Source organism: Pygocentrus nattereri, chromosome 16 (assembly GCF_015220715.1).
Source record: "Pygocentrus nattereri isolate fPygNat1 chromosome 16, fPygNat1.pri, whole genome shotgun sequence".
In the NCBI taxonomy this organism is placed as follows: domain Eukaryota; kingdom Metazoa; phylum Chordata; class Actinopteri; order Characiformes; family Serrasalmidae; genus Pygocentrus; species Pygocentrus nattereri.
This window is the reverse complement of record NC_051226.1, coordinates 10371754-10398728: the sequence shown is the minus strand read 5'-3', so window position 1 is coordinate 10398728 and position 26975 is coordinate 10371754. Positions and strand designations below refer to the sequence as shown.

General features: G+C 38.9%; 1 protein-coding gene across 6 annotated transcripts in view; it reads left to right on the top strand.

The window, feature by feature from the left end:
- The first annotated feature begins 3591 nt into the window (after positions 1 to 3591).
- Positions 3592 to 26975, top strand: part of ulk1b (unc-51 like autophagy activating kinase 1) — a 37716-nt gene continuing 14332 nt past the window's right edge. For 3 of the 6 annotated variants that reach the window (XM_037545993.1, XM_037545992.1, XM_017714859.2), the window contains exons 1-17: positions 3592 to 4314; positions 5219 to 5311; positions 5436 to 5477; positions 11743 to 11775; positions 12577 to 12613; positions 13315 to 13488; positions 15409 to 15482; positions 15578 to 15679; positions 17511 to 17569; positions 17693 to 17775; positions 18825 to 18875; positions 19706 to 19794; positions 20921 to 21083; positions 21252 to 21312; positions 21519 to 21608; positions 24096 to 24227; positions 26511 to 26650. In XM_037545993.1, the coding sequence (XP_037401890.1) occupies positions 4225 to 4314; positions 5219 to 5311; positions 5436 to 5477; positions 11743 to 11775; positions 12577 to 12613; positions 13315 to 13488; positions 15409 to 15482; positions 15578 to 15679; positions 17511 to 17569; positions 17693 to 17775; positions 18825 to 18875; positions 19706 to 19794; positions 20921 to 21083; positions 21252 to 21312; positions 21519 to 21608; positions 24096 to 24227; positions 26511 to 26650 (1513 nt within the window). In that variant the 5' untranslated portion in view covers positions 3592 to 4224. Of the gene's footprint in view, positions 4315 to 5218; positions 5312 to 5435; positions 5478 to 11742; positions 11776 to 12576; positions 12614 to 13314; positions 13489 to 15408; positions 15483 to 15577; positions 15680 to 17510; positions 17570 to 17692; positions 17776 to 18824; positions 18876 to 19705; positions 19795 to 20920; positions 21084 to 21251; positions 21313 to 21518; positions 21609 to 24092; positions 24228 to 26510; positions 26651 to 26975 lie in introns of all 6 variants that reach the window. The other 3 variants (XM_017714876.2, XM_017714867.2, XM_017714849.2) reach the window with 1 other exon arrangement.

Genomic DNA, 26975 nt, shown 5'->3' with positions numbered 1-26975 from the left:
TTATACTGAAACGAATAGGTCTGACCTCCTCGGGCCGATAGGCTGATCGCTCAGAAACGTGCTGTCTATTGTCTGAAACGTTCAGAACCATTTCACATCTGAATAAATCCACAAAGCATAAAGGCCTAATGATCGCACAGATGATAGAATGACTGTGAGATGTAAGGTTTTGTATCAGAAAGATTTGTTAGGAAATTAGAGACAATTTAGAATTTAATTAAACGATTTTTCAGACCTGCTGCATAAGTTGATGAAAGCTAAACAAAGTCATTCAGAGTGGTTTGTGTGAAACAGTGCACTGAATCTCAGATTTCTCTACAGTGGTGGAGACCATAATGTCCACAATGAGAACATGGGCATTTTATTTACCATCCAATACAGCAACTGAGCCTGTATGAGTCTTAGTTAGTTCTTGTTTGTAAAGTTAATCATTTTAAAATATGGGCAAATCTGAAAGTGCTCTTTGGCTAGTTCTTTGCCTTACAACACCCTGCTCGTGCCACTCTAACATGATGGATAGATTTAAAAATACATATTGGGCCAAAATCTCATCTTAAAACTATCATCAAAAAACATCAGGCGGTGTATTTGAAACCATTTAATCTCATAACCATCTGTGAGGGAGCTTTCAGAGGCATAAAACTCTGGACATTTGGTTCCTATCACAACCACTGTGAAGAGCACTAACTGGGTACGTTTATTTAGAACAGAGCATGTCAAACCACCTTGAATGACTTTTCTTAAATCTTAAATATTTCATATGTAGACATTTTGAAATATCAGTGTAATTCAATTTAAAGTGCCCATTATCATGGAAAATCAACGTTCCTCTTTTTTAAGTACAATAGTTTGATGTACTATGTAAACTATACATTCAATCAAAACATACTGTTCACTTCCCAGTCAGTACTGTCCATTAAGGGAAAATACACTGCAAAAACAGCCTGGGTTTTTTGTATACATTTTTATGTATACATACAGCAGTCACCCAGCACACAGCCTGTTCACCATCCTGCCAACCTGGCTAATGAACAGTCTCTACCCACAGGCTGTCAGGCTTCTGAACAAGCTGTGAAGCTGTGGCTCCTTCCCCAACTACACTCAGTTTCACTCAGTCACTCTGTCAGTATTATTATTAGATCATATCACTGATATGGACAATAACACCTTAACGCTAAGTCACTTTAAAGAACAATGACACTGAGTCACTTAATCCACTTTAAAATGTATATTGTCTCTATATTTTGTGTATATTCATATATTTCAGTTTGTTTTTCTTGTATTTTTATTTTTACGTATATACTTTCTGCAGAGTGATTACCTGAGCCTCACCACAAGCATTTCAATGTGTAAATGTCCTGTGCAACTGACAAGCTTGAAATGAAGCCTCTTCTCAGCCTACAGGAGTTCAGCTCCATTCGTATTGAAGGTATAAGGAGTGTTTCAATCCAGGTTGCTTTTTAAACGATTGCACAGTACAGGACATCCAATCAGAATTTTATATATATATATATATATATATATATATATATATATATATATATATATATATATATATATATATATGTATGTGTGTGTGTGTGTGTGTGTGTGTGTATATCCATCCCAAAGATACAGAAACAAAACAACCCTTTTAAAGCTGCACTCTGTAAGATTTATTGTTAAAAATAAAAGAAGAAAAAAGTAATGTTACTGAGTCAGGAGAAAGAAAACATGCTAAAATATGGTGTGCGTGTGCTGCTACGAGTTGCCCTGCAAACACTGAAAGAATCATTTAAAAGTCAGAGTCGTCAGGTTGGATTTCGTGTCTTTACACTTTAATGTCACACACACAAGCTCAAAAAGGTCTGACTGGATGTTTAGACATCAAGCGCAAAATCAACATTATACTGATGAAGATACGATGTTAATAGAAGATAAATCACTCTCACCCCGGAAGGCATGTCCTTCACCAAGTTTTGGTTGGGTTTTCTTTGAATACTCTTTCAGCACACGCATAATCATCAGATTCATTCACTTGGGGAAGGGATCTCCAGCACAACTGACACAAAATGTGACATGTAATATTCATTTCCACCAGACGGGTCTCCACATCCACAAATCTTGCATACAGATAAGTTGGAAATAGTCATGTAAAAATGAATTCCAGCTGGTTTTGATACATGAAATAGATAAATATCATAAGTGGACCTCAGGGGAAGAAAGTGCAGGATATGGGCTCTTTAAAATAATCCAAACAGTCTATTTAGAAAGTGACAGTACTTGTTCTGAGTTTTGGTTTCTGCTGGTATTGGTAATACAAACTCTTTATATCTCATTATCACCTATAAATTATCATTTGGTTTATACTGTTCTAATGTAAAAAAATCAACTCAGGCTGGTTCGACTTTAAGGGCAGGTTTCCCTTAGCCTAAGCTAAGGCTATGGGTTGGTGCTGCAGATAGGGCTGCCCACCACTTCGGGCAAGTGTGATCACTGCCCTTAGTGTGTGTCTTCACTAGTGCATATGTGGTGTTTCACTACACGGAAGGGTTAAATGCGGAGGTGAAGTTTCCCTTTTGTGGGACTAATAAGGGTCTCTTAATCTTAACAGAGAATTGCCACAAATATTGCAGTTCAGTCCAAGTTAAGGCCTGATTACAAAACCACCTTTGTTTGAGTGTATAATTAGCACAGCCATTTAAAGCACTCTGCTCTGCTCTATTCAAGAACATGCCTGCAGTCTGTAGGTGAGTGTTTTTGTCCTCTCAACCTGCTGAACTCAGCCTCCTCTCTTGGCTCAATGAGAGCCAAACTACACTGCAATTCCCCAAAGCTCCACTAGGGCGCATTATTACACATTTCACCACTGGACTGCATACTGCAAAAACGAAACGGTTAAAGAAACTGTTAGTCTTTGTGTTTAGTCTGTATTTTACACGTGTATATGTATTGTTTTGTAGTTATAATGTAGAGGAAAGATCAATAAATTCAAGAACGCAAGAAAACATCAACTGTTCTGGTCTTGTTTACCTTATGCATATGCATCAAACTGTAACCTTAAAGGGAAATTCCACCGATAGTTCAAAATTCTGCATAATTAAGCGGGTTAAGCTGTAAAGGCCTACCCCACAGAAGATCAGTAGATGGACTATCACGAGATGGTTATGGAAACATTGCTTGAGGTCTGTTTTTTTTTTAAGTTTTGATGTGAGATTCTGGCCTAAAACGTGTTTTAAAAAGTCAATTCATGGCGGAGACGTACAAGCAGAGCGTTGTAAGTGAAATAGTACCAAAATTCTTATAACGTGTCTGAAAAGTAGCCAGAGATTTTCACACTCAGCACTATTTTTATATTTACCATAAAAAAAACACTACATATAAAACCTTAGAAAATACGCGTAGGTTCATTATGTATACTGGAATTCCCTTTTTAAAATTAATAATTAGATGCAAATGCATATAAATGCATATAAATGCAAATGAATAATCGAAAGATAAACGGCTGGTGCCATTTTATTTAAAAATGTCAACTGTTATTGAATGGACCTTATGAATATTCATAAACACCTAATATCGGTTCCCTCTACGTCACAGCGGAGACGGTTCGCGCATGCGCTGTTGAGCTCTAGGCTACAGCTGGGTCTTTGTTACCGCAAACAGAAAAATCTGCTTCAAGTTTTTTTTGAGATTTTTTGTGGGAAATGATTTAAAGGAAACGTTTCTGGTGGTTGCTGCTGTATTGCGTCGTGGGTTTAGATCGCTGTCGCTTTAGATTAACCGAGAAAACGCGCTGACGTAAAGCTGGGCTGACAATATCAGATGTACACAAACAAACCCAGCGCTCTTCTTTTAAGGTGGTACTGGGGGGACAGACTGGAGAGCAGAAGACCGTCGTTTTTTGTCATTTTGGACTGAAAGCCGAAGCTGCTCGGGTTGTCATTTGTTTTGTTGGGAGCTGAAAACGTGTGTCAGCGAAACGGCACGAAACAAAAAGCATGAGGCTCCTCCAGAGCTGAAGGGAGCTCGGCTCCGTTTCTTTCCCCAGCGACCATGAGAGGCGAGCGGGGGGATTGTTGGAAAAGGCAGCCCGTGGCACACGAAGGTGGGCTTCGATATTCAGGCTGCCTTGTCGAAATAGCGGAGAAGAAGTGGACGGAGGGAGGGATTCCGTGGTCCAAAACTGTCCCCAGTTTTCTCATAAACTAATCCGAAGCGTTGACCGACTGCGCGGAGATCGGGGAGATGGAGACGGTCGGAAAGTTCGAGTTCAGCAGGAAGGACCTCATAGGACACGGGGCTTTCGCTGTGGTGTTCAAAGGCAGGCATCGTGAGGTGAGGGCACTTCAGGTCAACGTGTCGGCCGTGTTGGATTTCCAGCCACTTTAGTTTCTCTCTGCTATCCTGAAATCGTGATCTAAACTATGCATGTACGTGGGGCCCTGCAGGAACCCTGCCGGTCCACCTTAAGAACAGGCCTCAGCGACAGCAGATGGAGGCGCAGTGTTTATATCCCCCGTGCTGCATTTCGCTCTGTATTTTATGATGTGGCGTTATTTCTCATGCGCCCTTTGGGTTTAAACTAGTGCTCTATTGTGTTTATTTACATTGCCACGTTACAAAGTGCTGAATATGCTACATCATATTACTCTGCACTGTAAATCTCACTAAAATAAGGTTGTTTAGTAAAATCAGTTGTTCTCTTTAGAGCCAGGAGTTCTGTGTGTTGTGTATGGTTCTCTATAAAACCTATTTTGAAAATGGTTCTGTATAGAACCAGAAAGAGTTCTGCTGTTTTTATGATGTCAAGCGTGTAATAATAGAAGAACCATTTTTGGGGCTATATAGAACCATTTTCAAAAAGGCTGTATATAGAACCATATGCAACACATTCTCCATTAATCTGAAGAACCATTTCACCATGCAAAGAACCATTTAAGCATGCAGATGGTTCTGTTCAGAACTCATGGGTCTAAACATGGCTATTCCCTTTAATAAAGCCCAGTTGAAAAGTCTTGTTTTCTATGACTGTATTTTGGCTGTAGAAGATGTTATTATAGCAATATGTATATAATATATAATGTATTCACTTTAATCACCTCACACTGAAATGTAGGGATTTATTTCTCCTTTTTCCTTGGACATGTCTGGACATGTTGAACCTATAGTAGATTAATAAATTCATATTCATGTAATGTGAACCCAAATAGCCACATGAGTTCATTGCTTTTGCCAACAGAAACACGACTGGGAAGTTGCGGTTAAATGCATAAACAAGAAGAACTTGGCCAAGTCTCAGACTCTCTTAGGGAAAGAGATCAAAATATTAAAGGTAAGATATGACACCAGCAGTGTTTTTGGTTGGACAAAAAAATAATTAATTGTTTGCATTTAAAAAAATAATGTATGTTTTTTTTTTTTTTTTTTTTTTTTTTTTTTTTTTTTTTTAATTGCAGGAATTGAAGCATGAAAACATCGTCGCATTGCATGACTTCCAGGTAAGCAAAACACACATAATGCCAAGCTGAAGTTTGAGTTTTGCTTTTAAAGCTCCGCCCTCTTGTTTATATATTATCCAGGTCACCGAGGAAATGCCTTTACATTGGTGCATTACTGTCACGTTTTTGTGTTGACATGACATGCGGTGGATGTGCACACTTTTCCATAAAGGGGAATTCATGTGTAGCATATTTACATGGGGTCCACTAACATTATTAGTTTAGAGATCTCCTATTCAACTTGGTTCTGAATATGTTTTAAAAAAGTCTTCCTTTTTTGGAAAACGGTTGCCACATTTTGCTATGGGTATATGTCAAAAATCTCATACGTAGTTATTTGTAAACGAATAAATAGCTTGTTAACCTCATTATTTGGCAACTTTGCTATGAAAGGAAGGAGGCATTTGCTCTTGAGGGAAAAAAACTAACTCAGCATTCCTGAACAAATTCAATAGAGCAGCACTATATTTATATTTATAGTTAGTTAATTGTGATCAATAGATTGGCTTTTGCATTATGCATTCTCACAGAAAGCTGCAATATGCAAATAAGCTCTCCTAAAACTGCATGATATGGACAGAAAACCGAAACTGTTGGACATCACAGTGATAATATGAGAAGTGATGCATTGTTTTACTTTCTATCAGTTACCCTTCCTTTATGCAAGCAGCAAAAAAAATACAAAATTACAAGTTTCACTGCTATGCAAAATATAAATAGTGCAAAATGAATAGCTTCTCACATCAGAACAAGTAGTTAGGCCTACAGAACAAATAAATAATCAATTTCTTGAAAATGAATTTATGGTGATGCAGATTTGTTGTGACGGTATCCATTACTGCTTCAGGCATTTTACACACAACACTGAGAATTTTTATCATGGTTGAAGGACAGGATGTTTAAGGACAGATTGCTTTGAGCTGTGCACGTGTGTGTTTTTCATTTGGCTGTTTATACTTGCTCTCTGTTTGTGAGAGCAGAGTTCAATTCCAGCCCAGGAGAGCACTTGTTTTGGCTTCCAAAGCTACGTTCTGACTCATAATTGCATCGTTGTGCTGTTTATATGTGTTTATTTGATCCCTTCTGTCATCACAGCCCTCAAAGATGTGTCCATCACAGACAACCCATCATGATAATGATAAAAAACACTGTTTATCATGCAGCCCTGCTCTGTAACCTATCACATCATGTTTTACTCTGTGCAGTGAGAATTACGTTTTCCACTTAAGACATTTGTGTGGGTTTATATACCAAAAATGTCATCATTCATTTTTACTTTACATTTTCCAGCCTCTTTTTATCCCTTAGAAATGAATAGGCTATTTTTGTTACTGTGATTTTAAGATTCATAGGCTGCTCTGTATTGTGCCTTCTTTAAAAAGTAGTCTAAACACTCCTTATGACATCAGTGTGAGTGGGCGGAGCACAACTGTTTTCGGCTGAGTAGGCAGATGTAGACACAAATGCAAAAGTTTGGGCACCAAATTACTTGTTTTGATATTCTGTGTGAAAGCTTCTGCACGTTTCAGTGCACATGTACTGTTTATTTGTTGAATTTATCATATTGTTTAAATAAAAAAACAGAGAAAAGAATATACATAGAAATTATACACTCAAATTTGCAGAAAAATACTATAAAGTTGTTCGCTGTAGAGAGACGTTACACTTTCAAATCAAACTTCCAAGTCAGAAACTATAGAAATGAGAGGATGAGGTTTGTATTGTACAGCCCTAAAACGGAACTGAATTTCACTCCTGTGGAACCCAGTTTGGAACCAACATTTTCAGCAGTCCATATGTTAATGACATTGAAGAGAGCACCGCTCTCTGGTCTAACCAGTCCTACATCTCTTGGGCAGTAGTAGCACCACTTTCTGCTGCTGATTGTCGTGTGTGGTTTTTATTTAAATATGATTAATGTGAGAGTAACTGACTCTCACCCCAAGGGAAAATATACTTGCAGATCCAGTCTGGTATATGCGTATGAGTGTTTATGTGATGGCGTGATCTACGGTATGTGCTCTGCTTGGCACCGAGCCACATGTGATTTGTTGTGTGTGTTTAGGGCCAGGAGTTAGTCTCTGGGTCACGACTTCAAAAACAAGCAAAGGCATTTCAAACATAGCTGCGTTTGCTCATCTTTGTTTGGTGTCAGAGCTGCTCTCTGTAGCTTATTTAGCCTCCACTCCACAGCTCCACCAGCCAGTGATCTCTAATAGAGCCACCAGGTCATAGAGAGTTTGTTAATTAGACCTCACAGTGAGATTCAGGTGTCTGTGTGTGTTTGTGCTGCAGTGTCATTGATCTGACCCCATTACATGATTGAAAATGAAAGAGATAAGTTTCCATTTTCTCTGGCCCTGCGTAGAGAATGGAATACATTTACTTGAATTACATAATGGATGAAGGGATATCATATCTCTGTGTTATATATGGGGGCAAGCAACATTGAGTGCTTATCTCTCTGTGTCGTTTATCATGACCAGTGTTTCAGTATTCCAGGAACTAGAGTTCGGGCAGGTCTAAAAGGACTTAAAACTGAGGAAAGGAGATTAAAAGTGGTTCAGACAGTTGTGCAGAAGACATTTGACAAAGAATTTGACATTAACTTGTTTATACCTCTTAGTATTCCTGTATAAACACACAGACTCGGCTGACTAGGGATACTTCTGATCAGACGATCGGAAATACTCTACCATTCAGAAGTTGGGAATCGCAGTTAGTTTCGACCTTGCAGTGTCGTTCCCTGAAAGGCATCATATGAGTGTCGGTATCTCCAGATAACGGCACTCTGAACAAATTTCTTTAATTATCACCTTGCTTTATTCTCCTGTACTGTAGCAACAGCAACCCACCATTATAAAAAGGAGTAGCCACAACTTCTAATACAAGTATCAAGCCTGCTGAAAGAACTCAACGATATCCAGCGACCCAAGCAAGCAGCATGACAAAACCGAAATACACCCACTGTAATCAGCAAAGCTGTCATATTAAAGGTTATTATTAATAGCTATTATTCTGTAATAACTTATGCAGTGTAGATTGAAATAAACAATGGAACAACTGGAAGTGACAAAAAATAATGAATATTACTGCAAGTAACTGCAGTTATCTTTAAATTATTATGACCCGCTGATTGATCAGCGAGTTTTGGTCACTGTGTTTGGAATATTAAAGGGATGCTTCAGCAAAGGTCAAATTTACACATTTTACCCCAGTTAAAGCTAATCAGTCACATGTTTAATGTCACTTTAGTTGTTTAATTTTGCTGCTTTCATTTTTCGCCAGTGCTTCAATGCCAACATAGCTAACAAGCAGAGACAGATAACACACCTTAATCATTTTCATAAGTACATCCCCAAAATATTCAGCTATACTGTGAAGATTTATTTCACATCTGTAGTTCATAGTGTGTCCTACTGTGTCGTAAGCTACATTGATGAGACTGCAAGGCCTTAACAAATACTTGTATGTGGTTTGAGCAGATTCCTTTTTTTGTAATGAGTTCACAATTTCTATACAGATTTCTCAGTTATTGACGAATCATCTACAGCTCAGTTCGTCATATAAAAATTACAGCTCACACTTTTGGATGAATGAACACATCTGTTTCATAAAAGCAAAAAGTCTATTGGTAAATATGATGTGAAGTGTGTAGTGGGTGCTGTCGTTTGATGATGTAAACATTGCCCCTGTTAGATGTTTTTTTTTTTTTTCTTTCCTGTTTATGAACAGTGGATTTATTGTAACCCTGTGGGGGGAAAGAGCAAGGAAAAAATAGAAGGATTTAGTGTAGTAAATAAAATGTTTCTGGTAGTTGGTGGCATGATGGTTTCTCTAGAAATGGAAAAAAGGACAACAAAGTTTGTGTTCATGTGTGTCTGACTCGTTATTATTGATGACTTGCTGTCTTCATTAGCTGCTCTGGCTTATCATACAGATGACTCCTACCCATTCAGGCACCCGCTTGCCAGTCTGTGATGAGGTGGGCATGTTTTCACCAGCTGAATCGCCAGGCTCAGCTCTGCTTAATCAGAAGGCAGACTGTTTGTGCCTAGCTATCATAAAAGATACGCTTTTAGGTATGTGACCATTACAGGCAGTCATTACTGTTGGTCCTAGCCTGGAGCTGGACAACAATGGAAGGGAAATGGCTGGCTGTCTTGTTTCTCATGGCCTGCCACCTCCACCGTGGTAGAAAGAAAAACTTTGGCTTTGCTGAGTCAGCACAACTTCTTTCTCATGGATCAGTCCATTAGCCTCAGCTGATTGGCTGCAGAGAAAGACGGTGGGAGAGGTCAGCTGTTGCTAGGTGCTGTGAACGTATTGTAAATGGGCTGGCTTGACTTTGTTTCTATGAAAGGCCTTGTTTGCCATGGGCTTTTGGAGAGTAACAGCATTATGGGCTTTGAGAAGTTGACCTGAAACAGTGGTGTTTCTTTTTGCTGGTTCCTGAGAAGTGGGTGATGGCAATAAAGGTTTTGTCTGTAACACTGCAAGATATATTTCCTCAGAATTCCTTCTGAGGAGTGCCAGCTTGATAGTTATATCTGCTTATTTCCTGCAGCTTTGCCATGGTGTGAAATGCAAGGAAACTTCTGTTTGTTATCAGTGTTTAACAATGGATTAGTTTCTATTCATTTCGCAACTTTGTGTTTTCTTCCAGTGTTTGGATCTGGCTGGGTGCTTTCAGAAACTGCTATTGATAGATCTGTCTCGCAGGCACTTCTTCTGCAGTGCCTTGTACTTTTCTCTTAACCATGGCTAATAGGGCCTGTGTGAGAGTCACGCTGTTGCTTGCTTCAGAATTGGAAATGTAGAGAAAAGCAGGCATCTGAAACAAGCTTGTCTGGTCTACATTGGGCTCATGCTAGCTCTCTAAGCTTGAACCCAATACAGGTAGGCTATATGTGAGTAGTACTAAATGACCACCCCACCTCCAACCATTAGGATCTCAACCTGTTATACAAGCAGTTGGCGCACTCAGCGTTTAATGCTGAAACCATCTTTTAATGCTGTAATCATCATCGTAAACTGGCAGGATACACTGAATATTGAAAGAACTAAACAAACAAGAACACGCAATGTAGAGATCAGAAGTTTTAGCCAAGTTGATGTTTTTGTTTGAAAAATATTGCTGCTTTATATTTTGGTTGGAAAATGTGAGCTGATGCCTACATATTTACCAGTGCAAACATGTACAAGAGTGACCATACGTCTCTCTTTTTTTTTTTTCCCAGGACATCCTCTTTTTAGGACCTAAAGATTGGCCTTGATTTCATGTTGACATTTGCAGCCCCGTGCTGCCTTTCTGACCTCTTTTATGAAAGCTGAAATACAGTCACTCTAACATAAATCTTCATGAAATGTAGAAATTGGGACTAAATTAATTGGGTTAGTATTACACTGAAATGTAACATTAATCTCTATAGATTATAAATGCAGTAGATTAAATAAAATGGCATCATTTTTATCAGTTTTCCACACTACTCCTGCATCTCAACACTCTGCTCTTCTAGAGCACAATAAATAATTAAGTTTGAAATAGCACTCATATCTAATAATCTGCATGATGCCAAGGCCTGTGCTCGATGATAGTTGAGTTACCATAATAACAGCCCTCAAGTAAAAACTAATTTTCTTCTACAAAATATTATAACTACAATTTTTTTTCCTTTAAAAAGGTTAAGAGTCAACTCATGTGGTGCCACAGTTTCTCTCATGTTCACTGAAGTGTTGAGGACTGTCAGCAAATAACAGAACGAAATGGTACATCAAGGGAAAAATTGTTTTAAGCAAATATCTGCCAGGACTGACACGATTCCAATCCTTATGCATTGCTAGATTTCCGTTATATGTGGTTTCATATGTGATTAGTAGGAATGTAATCACTCACAATATTCATACTTTCGTTTGTTGCATATAGTGGTGCCTCGAGTCAGTACACAGCACCCAACACAGCAACTATGTTAATGTAAAACTGTTATCATTTTTAGATTATTAGAACCTTTATCATTTATAAAAGTAATACATTTGAGGCTTTAGAAAGGCACAGGAGAGTTTTATGTGATGAAACACGAAAGCTGTGCCTTATTGAGTATCAATCTAATGTGCCAGCCATGAGCTAAGGATCAACACAATGTGATTCATTATGATAAAGTATGGTAGATTTTTATCTTTACATTCCTAGTGATTTTGCTATTACTTTGGAAAGTACAAATTAACAAAAGGTATAAATTGGTGTTTGTTGTTTGTCTTGTTCTAGGAAACTGCAAGCTCTGTGTATTTGGTAATGGAGGTGAGTTTAGTCTGTCTTTCTTCATTGTTTTGGTTTATTGCCCTGCCCTTAGCCAACCCTCACCTCAGTTCCTGAGAATGACTGCAGTAAACTCAGTATTTACACCTTAGGCAGCAGAGTCACAGCTGTGCATAGCATTGGCTACTGATTGGCTACTTCTTCTAAAACTATACATAAATAGTGTATCTTTGGATGTTTAGTACTGTACTGTGAGCTTCCAAATACTTTGAGCTTTAGAAGCTTTTGAGTTTGGAAGGTCTTGGTTAACTACCCAGAGGAAACTCACACATTTCTTCCCACAGTACAAAGATATGCAGTCAGGTCAGTAGGACATGCTAAATTGCCCCTAGGTGTGGGTGTGTGCGTGATAATGTATGTCTGGGTGTCTGTCCTGTGATGGACTAGCGATCTGTCCAGGGTGTATCCTGCTTTCTGTACAATGACCGTTGGGATAGGCTTCAGCTCCCCCTGTGACCCAGAAAGATAAGCGGGGGGGAGGGGGGAGGGGGTTGCTAACTACCCCAGCTTGACACCAAGGCCTTCAGAGGTCACTGACCTTTTTTTTTTTTTTTAGAAAAAATGTCTGGTGGGTTGGGGAATGGGGGTAGAACTTCACAAAAGAAATGGAAAGGAGCAGAGGTGTGGTTCAATACGCATTTCAATATCTCAGTCACAGTCCTTGATTCACGCCTCTTTTCTTAAGCTTATGGGATTGTTCATTGCTTAGTAGTGGGTCTTTTGTCTTTATTCAGTCACACCTTGAGATAATGCTGTTTCTTTCCATTTGTAATCTACTTACAGTACTGTAATGGAGGAGACCTGGCTGACTACCTGCACTGTAAGTGTCATTAAGCAAAATAAATATGTGTGATTTTGTGTTTTTCTCTCTTAATTCATAACTGCGAATGTGCTTGGCCTAGATCTGATCCCATCATATTGTCACTACTCAAATACACAATCAAACATACACAAATAAACAGGTTTCTCAGACTAGTTGTTACAGATCTTCAGTTTTCATGCAGTGTGTTATTTTTTGAGAGGTCATTCGAAGTGTTTTTCAGGACATGCCTGAAACCGTCACAGAAATATTTCTGCTAGCTTGAAGATGAAAACAGTCGTATTACAGTTTGTTTTAGATGCAGCAGAACAGGCTTAGAGGTCGACTAAGGAAGTGAAGCAGGGAGGGGTGAATGTTTTGCTTAGAGTTGCAGACTGGAGGAAGTTTTCTATTGAGGCTGAGACACAGTGGCACGCTTTCAGAGGAAGCGCAGAGAGGCATGCTGTCTGGCATTCCACAAACAGTGAAGAAGCAAAACAGAAAAAGAGAGCAAGTAAACAGACATAAAAGATTGTAATTTTGCTTGTAATGTGTCCTGAAGTGTACAGTAGGGCTTCAGCTATAGTACTCATTTCAATAGGCTGAAGCAAAGAATAAAGTCTGTGTGTTGGGTCTACTAATTTTATTAATTTGTAGTGGTGCATCAGAAAGCATGAGGGCAGTAATTGTTTGAAATCACTTGCTTCCCTTCCCCTCCATAGCTAAAGGCACTCTGAGCGAGGACACCATCCGTGTGTTCCTGCAGCAGATAGCAGGTGCTATGAGAGTTCTGCAGGCCAAAGGAATCATCCACAGAGACCTGAAACCCCAGAACATCTTGCTTTCTCACCCAGCCGGCCGCAAGTCCCATTCCAACAACGCCTGCATAAAGATAGGTAGGGAGTGTTTCTGATGTAGTTCGGAATTTATCCATTAATCTCTCTTTGTTCCTTTTCTTGCTGTAATACTTTGGCACCTGGAAGCAAAGACTTCTACAAAAAATGTAAAGGAGGATAGAGTAGGGGTTCCCTGCCCTTGTCCCAGAGTCCACTGCCCTCCATGTTTTAGTGTTTTCCCTATTCCCGACACACATGATCCAATTTATCAGCTCATTAAAAACCCTTTACTGTGCGTGTTAAAGCAAGGAGGGCTAAAATGTTCAAGTCAGTGGGCCCCCAGGACTGAGGTTTGGAAACACTTGGACAGAATATTCCTACACTATTTTTAGAAGGAAAAAAAAGCAGTAGCACCATAATGATGAATAATTACTTAGTTGGTGGGTAACATCACTGCCCTCCACATGGCTGACTCCTTGAGCAAGACTCCTAACGCTACATTTGCCTGCTAGGCTTGTATGTTACTGTCATGCAGGCCGGAAGGAGGATTATCTTAATTAATGTCCTTATCACCCATCTCCACTAACCAGTTTCAGGACTGCAGGTTATGGTCACATTATATCACCCATGCCTGCTTAAAATAGTCAGAAACTATGTTCTTTGTCAGAAGCTAATTTTGTTCCTGATATGGTTTGGTGGTTTTTGCTTTAAGTCTAATAAATTAAGTTCTCATAGCCTATAAAACTGTTCTTGTTAAAATGAAGTAGCCTAAAGGCCATCATTACTGTAGAAAACGGCATTGTCTTTTTAGTTTTTAATAGCTGTTGTAATAATTACATCAAAATCATTGAAGCACCTGTTCATGTTTGCTGAAGGAAGCTATTCTGTGCATAGAATCCTGCAGCATGGCTTTATTAGTTTAACATGCACAACATTGGGTGGTAGAATAAAAGATCTACCTCGTGCTGCTAAAGCATATTTTAAAGTTAGAAAACTTATTTGGGCTGATTCAGCACAAGGATTAACATTACACTTGTTAAAAGAAAGGTGATTGTAAGTTGCTCTGGTAAGAGAGTCTTTCAAATGCCATAAACATGAATAAAAATGTCCATACAGTGTACCGCACCTTAGAACTGTTTTCATTATATTCTGAAAATGTAGATGGACTAAACCAGGAATTGTATTATGCTTTTTTTGGATATGTTACTATATAGTATATACTGTATGTACTACAGTGGCTATGCTACTGTATGTGCTGTATAAACTACTGTAGCTAGTATATACTATATTATTACTGTTATACTGTGATTAAACCACATGTGATGAGACTGACTGTTCTGCCTCTGTGGTGTAAATATGTGATTCAGCTTATTTCATTAACTTTTTTTTCAGTTTAGGAGAAAGTTGTCTTACTGTTCTCACTGGTGTTCTCACATGCGTGGTATACCATCAGTACAAATGTGCAAGCTGGTTCAGTGTAGACGAGTAGTGATTAGACAAAAGCTTAGGTTTTGTTTCATTATTTTACGGTTGTATCTAAAAGGTTTGTAGAAATTGCTTTCAATTTGGAGGTTACTGATTAGGTCAGTTTGCACTTCAGTATATCCTTTTATTTGAAACCTGGCAGGTTTTGCATTCCTGTTTGTGACCGGACACGAACATCAATAAATATTGATATTTAATTTTTAATGTTTGTTTGTTTTTCTTGCTAATTGCTTTGCCATTTTGAAATGTCCTACCTTTCTGCCATGGTATCATTGCACATCATCAGGATGTGTGTAACAGGTTGTGCTTTTGGTTTGATATGCACCTGCAGAGCTTGTGCTTTCTCATATAGTGAATAGAGTTCACCTTAACCCAGAACTGAAAATGCAACTGCTGCATACTGTGTAGTTAATTGAGAGAAACTGTTTGTTGCTGTTGAATAGCGCTGATAACTTGCACTGTAAATTTACTGTGATGCTGCTTCTTTCCTTTCAGCTGACTTTGGATTTGCACGACACCTGCAGAACAACATGATGGCTGCAACACTCTGTGGCTCCCCTATGTACATGGCAAGTATTCCCTGAGTCCTTTCTGTTGATTCTCATCAGCATCAGTGTTTCTGATGTGCATATAGTAACACTGGAACACCCCATTGTCACGCTAGGCTCCAGAGGTCATTATGTCACAAAACTATGATGCCAAGGCTGACCTGTGGAGTATAGGAACCATTGTGTTTCAGTGCCTGACTGGGAAGGCCCCCTTTCAGGTGAGCACTGCTTCTGCTGTTTTTATGGCCAAAGCACAAAAAAGAAAAAAAAACTAAAACTGTTGTTTTTAAAGGGCCTGTATGTGACATTTGCCTTGTTTGTATTTTATTTTTGACCACTTTCGTCCACTTACAATATTTTATGCGCCAAAAATCATCAATAATCATGAATTTTTACATGTCCTTTAGATGTAAACAGGCTGTTATTGTTACTGTGCCTTTAAGACAGTATCAGGCTGAACAGGAAGGTTCTAGACTGAGTAGGCAGACATATGTAACTGCTTTGGCTTTTGTGACATATAAATAGTCATTTTTATGTTTATGTATATGAACCTTTACATACTGTGTCAAACTCATACAGGCTCTTTTAATGAAGGTACAAATACAGTCACCAACATTCAGCAGTGACTCATGACACTCTTTAGCAACTTCCTGCGTTGCTGGGTTTTTCTCCAGGCCCAAACCACAAAAATTGCTGGTAGATGATATGTGGCTTTGAAATTTACACCAAGGTGGCCAAGCTCACATTACTTGCCTAGCCTTTTGATTCTCGTACTTTGTAGCTTGTAACAGCTAGGTTGTAAAGAGCAAGTACTTGATACTAAATGGAACAAATTCACTAAATGATATTAAAAGTTTTTATTACATATGTGTAATTTTATCATAGATCTCGCTGTGATGTGTTCTATGTAGTACAGCTCCGCTTTGTACTATGTGCTGCATGATGCTGCGATGTGCAGTAGGCTTTAGACCCCAAAGAAAAAACATTTAAATATAGGTTAAAGAGTTTTGTGCTTATTACTTTCTTAAAGAGGGGTAAAAATGCATGAATGCATTGCTGTCCTGAATTAGTTAGAATAATATTCAGGAAGGTAAAGGCATAGCTGGAAGTTAATGTAGCATAGTGGGTAACACACCCCACTCAGGCAAGCACACCATCCTGTATGTTCCTAACTCTACACTTGGCTCACAAGATTAAATTGTAGGTCCCATAAGTAAATTTATACTCTAGTTTCTATTAGATTATTGTGTCGGTTTGAGTGTATCATAGGTTTTACATTTGCTGTTCACAATCTAAGTACCTGAGGTCAGCCTGCATTGATGGCATGTGAACCTACAAACAGGGCTGTGCTTCACATGAGGTTATGAACAGAACAAGTTTATTTTTTTTTATTCCTCGCCATCTCCCTTTATGCAGTCAGCTGGGTTGATAATCAGGAGTGCTTGGCTCAGTGTTTTTCAGTCTGAAGTCAGGCCTATTTCTGCACTTGAGCTTTTGATTCAAAGGGCCCATATCATGACAAAAGAAATTTTACTCACTATTTAAAAAAAAAAATAATAATTTTTGCTGGAGTGTTAAAGTTTCAAATCATACAGTTCACTTTTCCATCCATGTGATTGGTTTATGCAAACTATTGAACAAAAAGCTTGTTGAAATGTTTTTGTGAGATTATAAAAACCTGAAGATTTATACATAACTGCCTGTTCAGCCTATCCAGCTCTGCCCGTTCATGCTAAAGTTATGAGTTTCTCAGGCCAGACTGCTTTTTGAATACCAATTAGACCGGAATTTCATTTACATATATCAGTCTTGAAGGCAGAGTAATACAAACAGCCTGTTCTATTTTAGGGATAAAGAAAGTTTATCATATAAAAATCAATTATGACGTTTTTGGTACATTCAGATGTCAAAAGTGGATCTAAATATATACGTTTATCATTACATTTTGTGAGAGCTAGCGAAAATCCTTTTATGTGAAAACATTCTTGACTAATAAATGATTCTGGTTCTGATTATATACCCGACTCTGTTATTTGGGTTCCATTTTAGGCAAGCAGTCCTCAGGACCTCCGCTTGTTTTATGAGAAAAACAAAAATCTCAGCCCAAAGTAAGTATGCACTGCTGTGAGTGCTGAATGTTGTTGTTTGTCAGCAGAGTGGGCTACTAGTCTTGTTCATTTCATAGTCTTTCCTAGTCTTGTTCATTTCATCCACTCTCTCTGTGTCTGCAGCATTCCCAGAGAAACCTCCAGCCACCTGAGGCACCTGCTGTTGGGGCTGCTGCAGCGGAACCATAAGGACCGGATGGACTTTGGTCAGTAGCACTGCACTTCACCCTCAGCTGCTTTCTGTTTCTGTCTCAAACAGGACTCTGTATCTTGCTGTTGAAGTGTCTTTTCATGTGAATGAATATTTTGGTGAAAAAATGGCCGTAGTTTTCTCCTTGCTTCAAATATAGCCAATCAGCCAACATAGGTCTCATGCCCAAAGTTTGCTTCTTTAGTTATGCATCTACAAGCTAATGTTGCTAACTGGTGAAAGACACTAATTAAATAGATTTGAAATAAATTAATGCCTAAATTTCACACTTACTGCAAGCAGCGTCGGATGGTTAATTTCAAATAAACTTACTATTGTCAATGAAAATTGACAAAGGTATGGACACAATTCAGCCAGCTTGTGTGCTACTACCGTTTTCAAGTGATGCAATATATAGTCGTATGCAAAAACGACTTTTATTGCATGTTTAGTTGAAGTGAAAATAAGTAAACATCCTCTACAGAGAGCACACTTCTGTTCATTTCAATACAAAATTACTGTTTGTTTGCTGAATTTAACATGCTAATTTAACAAAGCATGAAATGTGGATGTGCAAAAATTAAGACGTTTTATTTCACAGGAATGTGAAACTCAAATTTTGCCAAAGAATGTAATATTACAATTTGTTCCCTCTAGAGGATGTGTTAACTAATTTACCCCAAAAAAGAAAATCAACAAAACGGGTCATTTGGCCAGAGGTTCCTAACGTAAGCTTCCATTACGCCTTAGCTACATTAGCCTCATAGTTCCAGTGTCAAACTGCAAAAGCAAGCTTCAGACAGTAAACATCTTGGCTGACTAATTTGAGGTTAGGGGAAAAATATGTGAATTAGATTTTTCACCAAATTACTGCTTTAATCAGGGTTTGTTAATCTGTGGAATCTGTAGCAAATCTGTGGTTGTCTGCCCTTTATTGCATCAGAATGAACACTAAGATCTCTCTCTCTCTCAAGACCATCTTAGTGTAATGCACTTTTATCCTTATGACTTGGTGTGATTACCACATGATTTATAACATGTAATTGTCTCTCTTCACAATATTAGATGAGTTCTTCAAACACCCTTTCCTTGAGGCAAGTTCCACCATGAAGAAGTGTAAGTTTCTTCTCTGTCCACACATCACTTTTTATTGGACCACATGACCTTGGAATTTTAACAGCTCTGTCTGGGGCATGTTAAGTTTAGGGTATCCGTTCTATCCTGACCAGTCAGGGCAGATTGCTGACAGCAGTCTTCTGGTACTTTCAAAGACATGTGAAGAACCACTTTTCAGCAGAGGAAACAAATCATGCTACCTAGAGCTCAAAAATATAAAGCCATTTATTACTCCAGTAAGCATTAGCATGGTTGCTTTTTACCATTATAAGCATTTGTTCTTGCCATTGCTTTTTACCTTTATGAATGCTTACTTTCTGCGTGTTCACCTATTATGATTTATCATTTTTCCCTTTTACAGAAAGTAAGCTGGTCGACTCCCAATGTTTCATGTGATTAGCTGTTATTCATATGTCACGCTTTCATGTGTACATGGATTAGTCATAGCTTAAATGTCTAAACCTGAGTTAACAGGGAGAGTTGGTCAATGCCGTTGTATAACAAGTTAAGCACGGCCTCCTTTGTTAGAGTTTGTGAAGCTGAAACTTTACATACCCACACTAAGCTGAACATACTCTGTGAGACAGAACCTCAGATCTTTTGACTCTAATCTTATTACTTTATTCCCATACTGCCCTGCACAATTTCAGGTATTCTCTACCCTTAAAACACCTGACTGAGCTCACAAAGAGCTTGAGGATGACCCGATGAGCAGGCGATAGTTGAAACTGTGCAGGGCATTGGATCCGCAAGACTGCAACCAATACATTAGTGTGTTTGTTTTTCACCTGCTTCACAAGGTCATAATGGTGGTTTATGTTTGTTTACAGCGGCCCCTGTGACCCTGACGTGTTTTCCCAGTTCAGCTTCTGCAAGCTCATGTAGCAGCTCCTCCACCTCGCATCTTGCTTCTCCTCCCGTAAGTGCATGTCATTTACACTGCTGACTAGATGTTCTCTTTATGCCGCTTGATAAATGACACACAGGGTCAGAGGTTTATCATTGTTAGCATAGCAAACAGTTCTTGCCTGCTGCCTCAGTGCATACATTTCAAAGTTAATGCTTAACACTCAGGTCCACCTGGCAGAGGTAGATGAACATCTGGTGAGGGAACTTGCAAATGCTGCACATGTCAAAAGTGTCACGATGAGACGTTAGATTGTGCAGATGCAGCTATAAATTTTAACTTTATGGTATAAAACTTTGTCGTTGGCCTGTTTTGAGCTGGATTAGTTTTTACCTTGGAAGACAGTGCAGTTTAAGCGATTCCTGTGATTTTAATACAGTACTAATATGCAGTGTCTGTAATATTTACAAGTCTGATAGTGTGGAGTGATTAGCCTTCTCTAAGTGACTGAATCTTGAGCTACTTTAGTAACAGCAGTCCTGTTCCAGTTCACCACATGCTGATGGAATAGCAAAACACACAGGATTGCAAGACGAGTTTCTGTTTCTGAAAATGCTAATTCAGCTTCAATAGTGCATGTCAAACTGTTCATTTATATAAAAAATAACTTACATTGTCAAAGTCAATCTGATACATCCAAAAGTGTATAGACACATGCTCATGTTCATAGAACTATGGAGTTTGCTCCCCTTTTGCTGAGAAGGCTTTACGCTAGATGTTGGAAAGTTGCGATGAGAAATTGATGCATTCAGCCACAAGAGCATTATGGATGTCAGGTACTGATGTTGGATGATTAGATCTGGATCACAAATGCAACTCCTACTTGTCCCAACCCCTCTAGTCAGTGCTTAACATTGGACATGGTGACCTTAGGCTCATGCTTGACATTAGGCATGGTGACCTTAGGCTCATGCTTGACATTAGGCATGGTGACCTTAGGCTCATGCTTGACATTAGGCATGGTGACCTTAGGCTCATGCTGGCAGTGTTTTTCTATGGCAAATTGTTTGTGCACAATTTAACACCTGTGTCAGCAATGGGTGCACCTTAATGTAGCTAAATTTACGCATTAAAGAGGTGTCTCAGTTCCTGTGTACATGTAGTGATTTCATCTGTCCCTCTCTCTCTCAATCTGCAGCAGTCCCTTGGTGAGATCCAGCAGAATCGAGTGAAAGCTTTAGCTTCCCCTACCCAGGATTCCCCAGGCTATCTGCTGAAGGATTCAGGCGGTGGTGGCGGCAGCAGTAAGAATTCCTCCTGCGACACGGATGATTTTGTCATGGTTCCGGCTCATTTCCCCAGTAAGCCTAACTCTGTTCATCTCCGTTCTAGACCATATGCACAAGACTGTTCCACTATCACACTCAGTCACTAGATGGCAAGTGACAGTCTATTAGTGTAGGATTCAGACCATTTGTCATTTTCTCACATCTCACTCTTCCCTCCTTTTCCCTCTATCTTCTCTCTAGGTGAGCTCACATGTGAAATGCCCTCAGGGAAGGTGCTCCAAGATAGTCTGATGTATAGCGGGTGAGAAACCTACTCGTCTTTATCTCTTCACTGGAGCTTGAAGGAGCACCTTGTGGTTGAAATTTCTCTTTGTAGTGTACACAAAAACGCTTTATAGTCTCATCCTTCACCAGGGTGCTTTTTCAGACATAGCCACCTGAGTCAGTAAAACGCCCTGCGCTGCAGTGGTACAATGAGAGTTTTTTTTTTTTCCTCCTCTGCAATAGGAGTTCTTTCCTGGCGTCTGGAAGTCAGGGCGGTCAGGTCAAAACCCCACCACGCTCACCCTCATACAGCAGCTCTCCAGGACCAGCAGGGTAAGAGCAGCACAGTCAGATGCACAGGGCTTGTCTGCTCTTAACGGTCACATCCATATTTTCTAGAATATGACACAAAGGACATATTGTTAAAGTACTTTATATTTCAGTTTCATTTAAAATAAAAAAGGGTTCTACACTAAGCTAATAATGAGTAAGAGAAGTGGGACTTTGTTTGGTTTTGATTTTCCTGTTATAGAAAATATAGAATGAGGCTTTCAGGAAGCTCTCTTAGCATAGATTTTCTGCAGATTGTGGCCTTTGTGCAGATAAGAATGTGCTACAATCTTCCAGCTGCAACAGATGTAGACTATAGGATGCTGATCCTGGATTTTAATTGTGGATTATGCACCAAGAATCGTGCATTAGCAACATTTACATTTAATTTATGATACAACTTGCATTTAACTTCTATGTTTAACAGTGTAAGTCAGAAACCACCTTGTCAAAAAGTACAAGTTATTCATTTTTCAGTGTCAAGAAAAACTTGCATCTTTCATGTTTTTTGAAAGCTTGCTTTCAGTTTCTCAAAGGAATTTGCAGATATTTTTCCACGCCCCCAAATGTCACTCCTAGAAGGTGGTTTCAACCAAGCTCCAAACTTTTGAACAGTAGTTCAGACTTTTCAATGGTGGTGCACCATAATCTTATCCACACATTAGCAACTGAACAGCAGATATATCCAGTCCAGTAATGTACAGTATATCACAGTACACTGCTGTAACACTCTGTCGATAGAGTTTCACATCTAAATGAAAGTGTTGCAGCATTAGACTTTGCTTCTGGCAGGATTCATGTGTGCACATGGCTGTCAATACCGGCTGTTTGTTCAGCGTACTGTCTGGGAATAGAGACTTTTTCTCGGGGTTGTTAGTGAGTGTTTCAGTATTGCAGCACCCTTTGAAGATCATGCTCCTCAGTGTCTGTAGTTTTGTTTCATAGCCATCAATGATTAGCATCAGTCTGGTCTGATAGATGGCAGATCAGATCAGCCGTATGGAAATCACAACCTTAGTGGGAATATTCTCCATTGTGCTGTGTAAGAAGTTCATATCCATTTGTTTAGGTCTGCCACTAGTGCTTACGCAGCACAGAGAGGAGCTGAGATACTGCAGTGCCTTTTTCCAAACTCTATTTTGGCACCTTAATAGCATTTTGTGACAGAACAGCTTGAGGAATCAGTAACATCTACCAGCTTCTATAGCTGCCCCATCAATACTGATCAGTTTGTGGCTCATTTTGTGTCTGCTGAAGTCAGCAATGAGCGGTTTTGTTTTGACACTCAGCAGCCAAGTGCAACCTCAGCATTGGACAGCAGATTATGTGGGCAGTTCTCTTAATGATAGAAAATTCTAGCAAATAGAAGATTCATAGTTTTATCATGAGAGTATCCAAGAAAATGGTGCCATCAGAATCATTCATTGTCCTTCTAGAAGTTTGTGGTTTCTTGGACACTGGAAATTGCTCCCTGTTGTATTCAGCATTAAATAAATTGTGCATCATGTAAGAGGGAAAGAAAGAAGTTGAAAGATTAGACTGAAGTGTTAGCATTTAATTTAGGATGTTCAGGTTTAGTGTGTTCCTTCAAATAATGCACAGGCTATTCAGCCCAAATTCTAACATTAACCACTTTAAGAGAAACGGTGAAATTGGTCTCTGGTCACTAACAGTGGGCAACATCCACCAGCAATTTGTTTAATGCTGGCTGTAAAGCTCACAACGGCACTGCTGGATTCTGCCACTCTGTGCTCACTGGAAATCTAATGAAAGCAATGTTCTTCCTTTTAATAGTGTTTCTTATCTCCTGAAAGTTTTCTAGGGCAGTATAATTGACAAAACATTAAAATTAAAGCAATGTAGGCCCTAAATGCCCTTCATTTGTTTAATTTCCAGTTAAAATGGCCTTTGAGTATCTTTTCTTCTGAGAAAAATAGATAAGATAGAGAAAAATGAAGAAAAAGGAAAAAACTGCAAAAACATTTTTAAAAATATTGAGAAAATAAGACTCCTAACAACTGTACAAGACCTGGTAGACCACCAAACCTGTCACCATCAGATAAACAGCACTTAAAGCTTTCATCTTTGAGAGAGAGGAGAAAATCAAGGTCCACTCTTACTTCAGATCTGAAAATATCCACAGATGTTTGTGTCCATCCTTCCGCTGTCAACAGATAACTTTGCTGAGTGCTGAGAGGATGTGTAGCTGACAAGCAGCCCTTACTAAGAAAAAGGTAATAGTTGGGGAAAAAGTAAATTTGCAGAATCAAACAAGCTGCTGCTGTTTTCAGACCAATTCACTGGCCACCCCAAAGTCCAGACCTCAGCAAAATAACTTATTCTTAAAGGCTGTTTTGAAAGCAAATTTAAATAGCAGGTAGTCTTGGACCTTTGGACAGTACTGTATGTTCCTCTGTGCTCTTTCTATTTCATCTCTGTCCACTTGATATCATCCTCATCTCTCGTTTCCCCCTTTCTTCTTCTCAGCAGGCCCACTGAGTACTCTGTGAGTAACTATGGCAACTATGGTCAGTCTGTACCCATTCCAGTGCCCACTCAGATTCACAACTACCAGCGAATGGAGCAGAACCTGCACTCTCCCAGCCAGGACAGCTCCCCACGGTTAGTACACACACATTTGCACGTGTGCATGCACACACACTTTCACTCTGATTTCTTCACACCACACACATTTTGACTGCGTAACTTCCCCTACAAATGTGGTCTATCAAAGTCCTTGACTCGTAGTGTCTCATGCTTGTCTCATGCTGAACATGCTTAAACTCTTCCAAGGCTTAGAATCATTTGTCCTGTTAATAGTTGTTGTATTTTATTAAAGAATAGCTTATACACTGTAGACTAAACTTGACACCAGAGAGCTTCATGTGTTGTATTCAGAAAAATGCATTACATAAAAATAGCACTCTGTAATTATCTGTTTCTATTATCTCCTCAAGATTTGATCGCCACTTCAAATAAGAGTCATTCTGAATATTAATGTTGTTATAACTTAAATCTCATTGCTGAAGAGCTACAGCAGAAAAAGTTAAAATTTAAAAGAATATTTTAAGATTACAGCAGTATGGCTGGTGTAGTGTAGTGGATAACACCTCTGCCTTCTACGCTGTAGACTGAGGTTCAATCCCCACCTGGACAAGCACCCTACACTATACCAATAGTATCTTGGGCAAGATTCCTAACAACACCTTCACCTGTGTAAATTGATTTGCAAATTGTATGTCGGTCTGGATAAGAGTGTCAGCCAAATACCATAAATGTTAAAATGTCAGTATCTTGCTTAAGAAAGCTGATCAGCATCAGACAAATGTTTGTTTTACCGCTATTTGATGAAGTGTTTATTTTACTCCAGAAGTAAAGAACTTTACACTGCTCAAAAAAATATAGAGAACACTCAAATAACACATCCTAGAACTGAATGAATGAAATATTCTCATTGAATACTTTGTTCTGTACAAAGTTGAATGTGCTGACAACAAAATCACACAAAAATCCTCAATGGAAATCAAATTTATTAACCAATGGAGGCCTGGATTTGGAGTCACACACAAAATTAAAGTGTAAAAACACACGACAGGCTGATCCAACTTTGATGTAATGTCCTTAAAACAAGTCAAAATGAGGCTCAGTATTGTGTGTGGCCTCCACGTCCCTGTATGACCTCCGCAGTGTGTGTGTATATATATAATAAAAATAAAGGGAACACTTAAACAACACAATATAACTCCAAGTACATCAAACTTCTGTGAAATCAAACTGTCCACTTAGGAAGCAACACTGATTGACAATCTATTTCACAGCTGTTTATTTATTTGAGCTATATATATATATATATATATATGTGTGTGTGTGTGTGTGTGTGTGTGTGTGTGTGTGTGTGTGTATGTATATATATGTGTGTGTGTGTGTGTGTGTGTGTGTGTGTGTGTGTGTGTGTGTATATATTAGTTTTGTGTTTTTTTTTTTCTTTTCTTTCTTTTTCATTTTAATCCTGGCAATAAACGACAGGTCAATATTTCTAGGTCACTGTTCCAATTTAAGCAAATTTATAAATTACATCATGTTAAGGCCTTGTAAAAAAACGTTCATCACTTCCACTGAAGCATATGTTCAGACTCTCAGGTGGGTTTGATGTACTCCTCAGAAATTACACAAGCTTGTGGAGTACATGCTATCATTAAATCAAAATGAATATTAAACTCTGGAATTCACATATATCAATGATTTCAAAGATAAACACTTATCCAAACTGTTATGCTTATAATGTAACTTTAATAACAACTTTTGTTTTACATTAGAAAAAAATACAAAATAGAAGTCTGGAACTAGAACTATCTCTAGTGGTCTCAGGCTTTTGGACCCCACTATACGTGAAAAATATCAGATATCAGCTTTGGCCTAAGATTCATATTTTGGTGCATCCCTAAAAATGGCATTAAAAAATCACCCTATGAAGTTGTATGGTGCTGGCATGAATTTGCCACGAAGTTGTTTTCATATTATTGACAACAACCATTCAGAACACAATATTGCATTGTCTTCCATTTCAACATATGATAAGATTAAGTGACCCTTATTAGTTCAACAATGGGGAAATTTCACCTCCGCATTTAACCCATCTGTGAAGTGAAACACCACATACACACTAGTGAGTTCACACACTTAGAGTAGCACACTTGCCCACAGCGGTGGGCAGCCCTATCTGCAGTGGCCAGGGAGCAGTTGGGGGTTAGGTGTCTTGCTCTAGGACACCTCAGTCACAGACTGTCAGCTCACAGGGCCGGTTCTCTAACCTCCAGCCCACGAGAGAATTATATGATATTATGTGATTTATATTATGTGGTTTAAATGTTTCGGGGGCTTTACTGATGTGTGTATATAATGTAGATGCGGCCCAATGCGGCGGTGCAACAGTGGCAGTCCTCTGGGTTGTGGCAGGACAGGCCCCTCTCCCCCTCACCAAGGAGGCCTCCCGTCCCGCAGACTGTCTATGGGGGGCTCCAGACCCTTCCAGCTCTCCCCACAAGGTGAGCACTGTATTATACTATTGTAATCAACTCTCACAGCTAGGGATGGGCATGGTTACTTGACTAAATGGGTATCCAAACACATTTTGTATTTGTTTGGAATGAGGTGTGTGTCGTTTGGAATTTAAATAAAGAATGAAAAAAAAAAAGAATGAGTGTGGTTTTCATAGTTTTAATAAAATATTTGGAAAATGTTAGGACTCAAGAAACAGACGTTATGCTAAGGGAAATGGCAGCTTGTAAGCAGAGCTATATATATGGAAATATTTCATATAAAAAGATGACAGATGTATACAGTATAAGCTGTGAAAATGATTATTCTGCA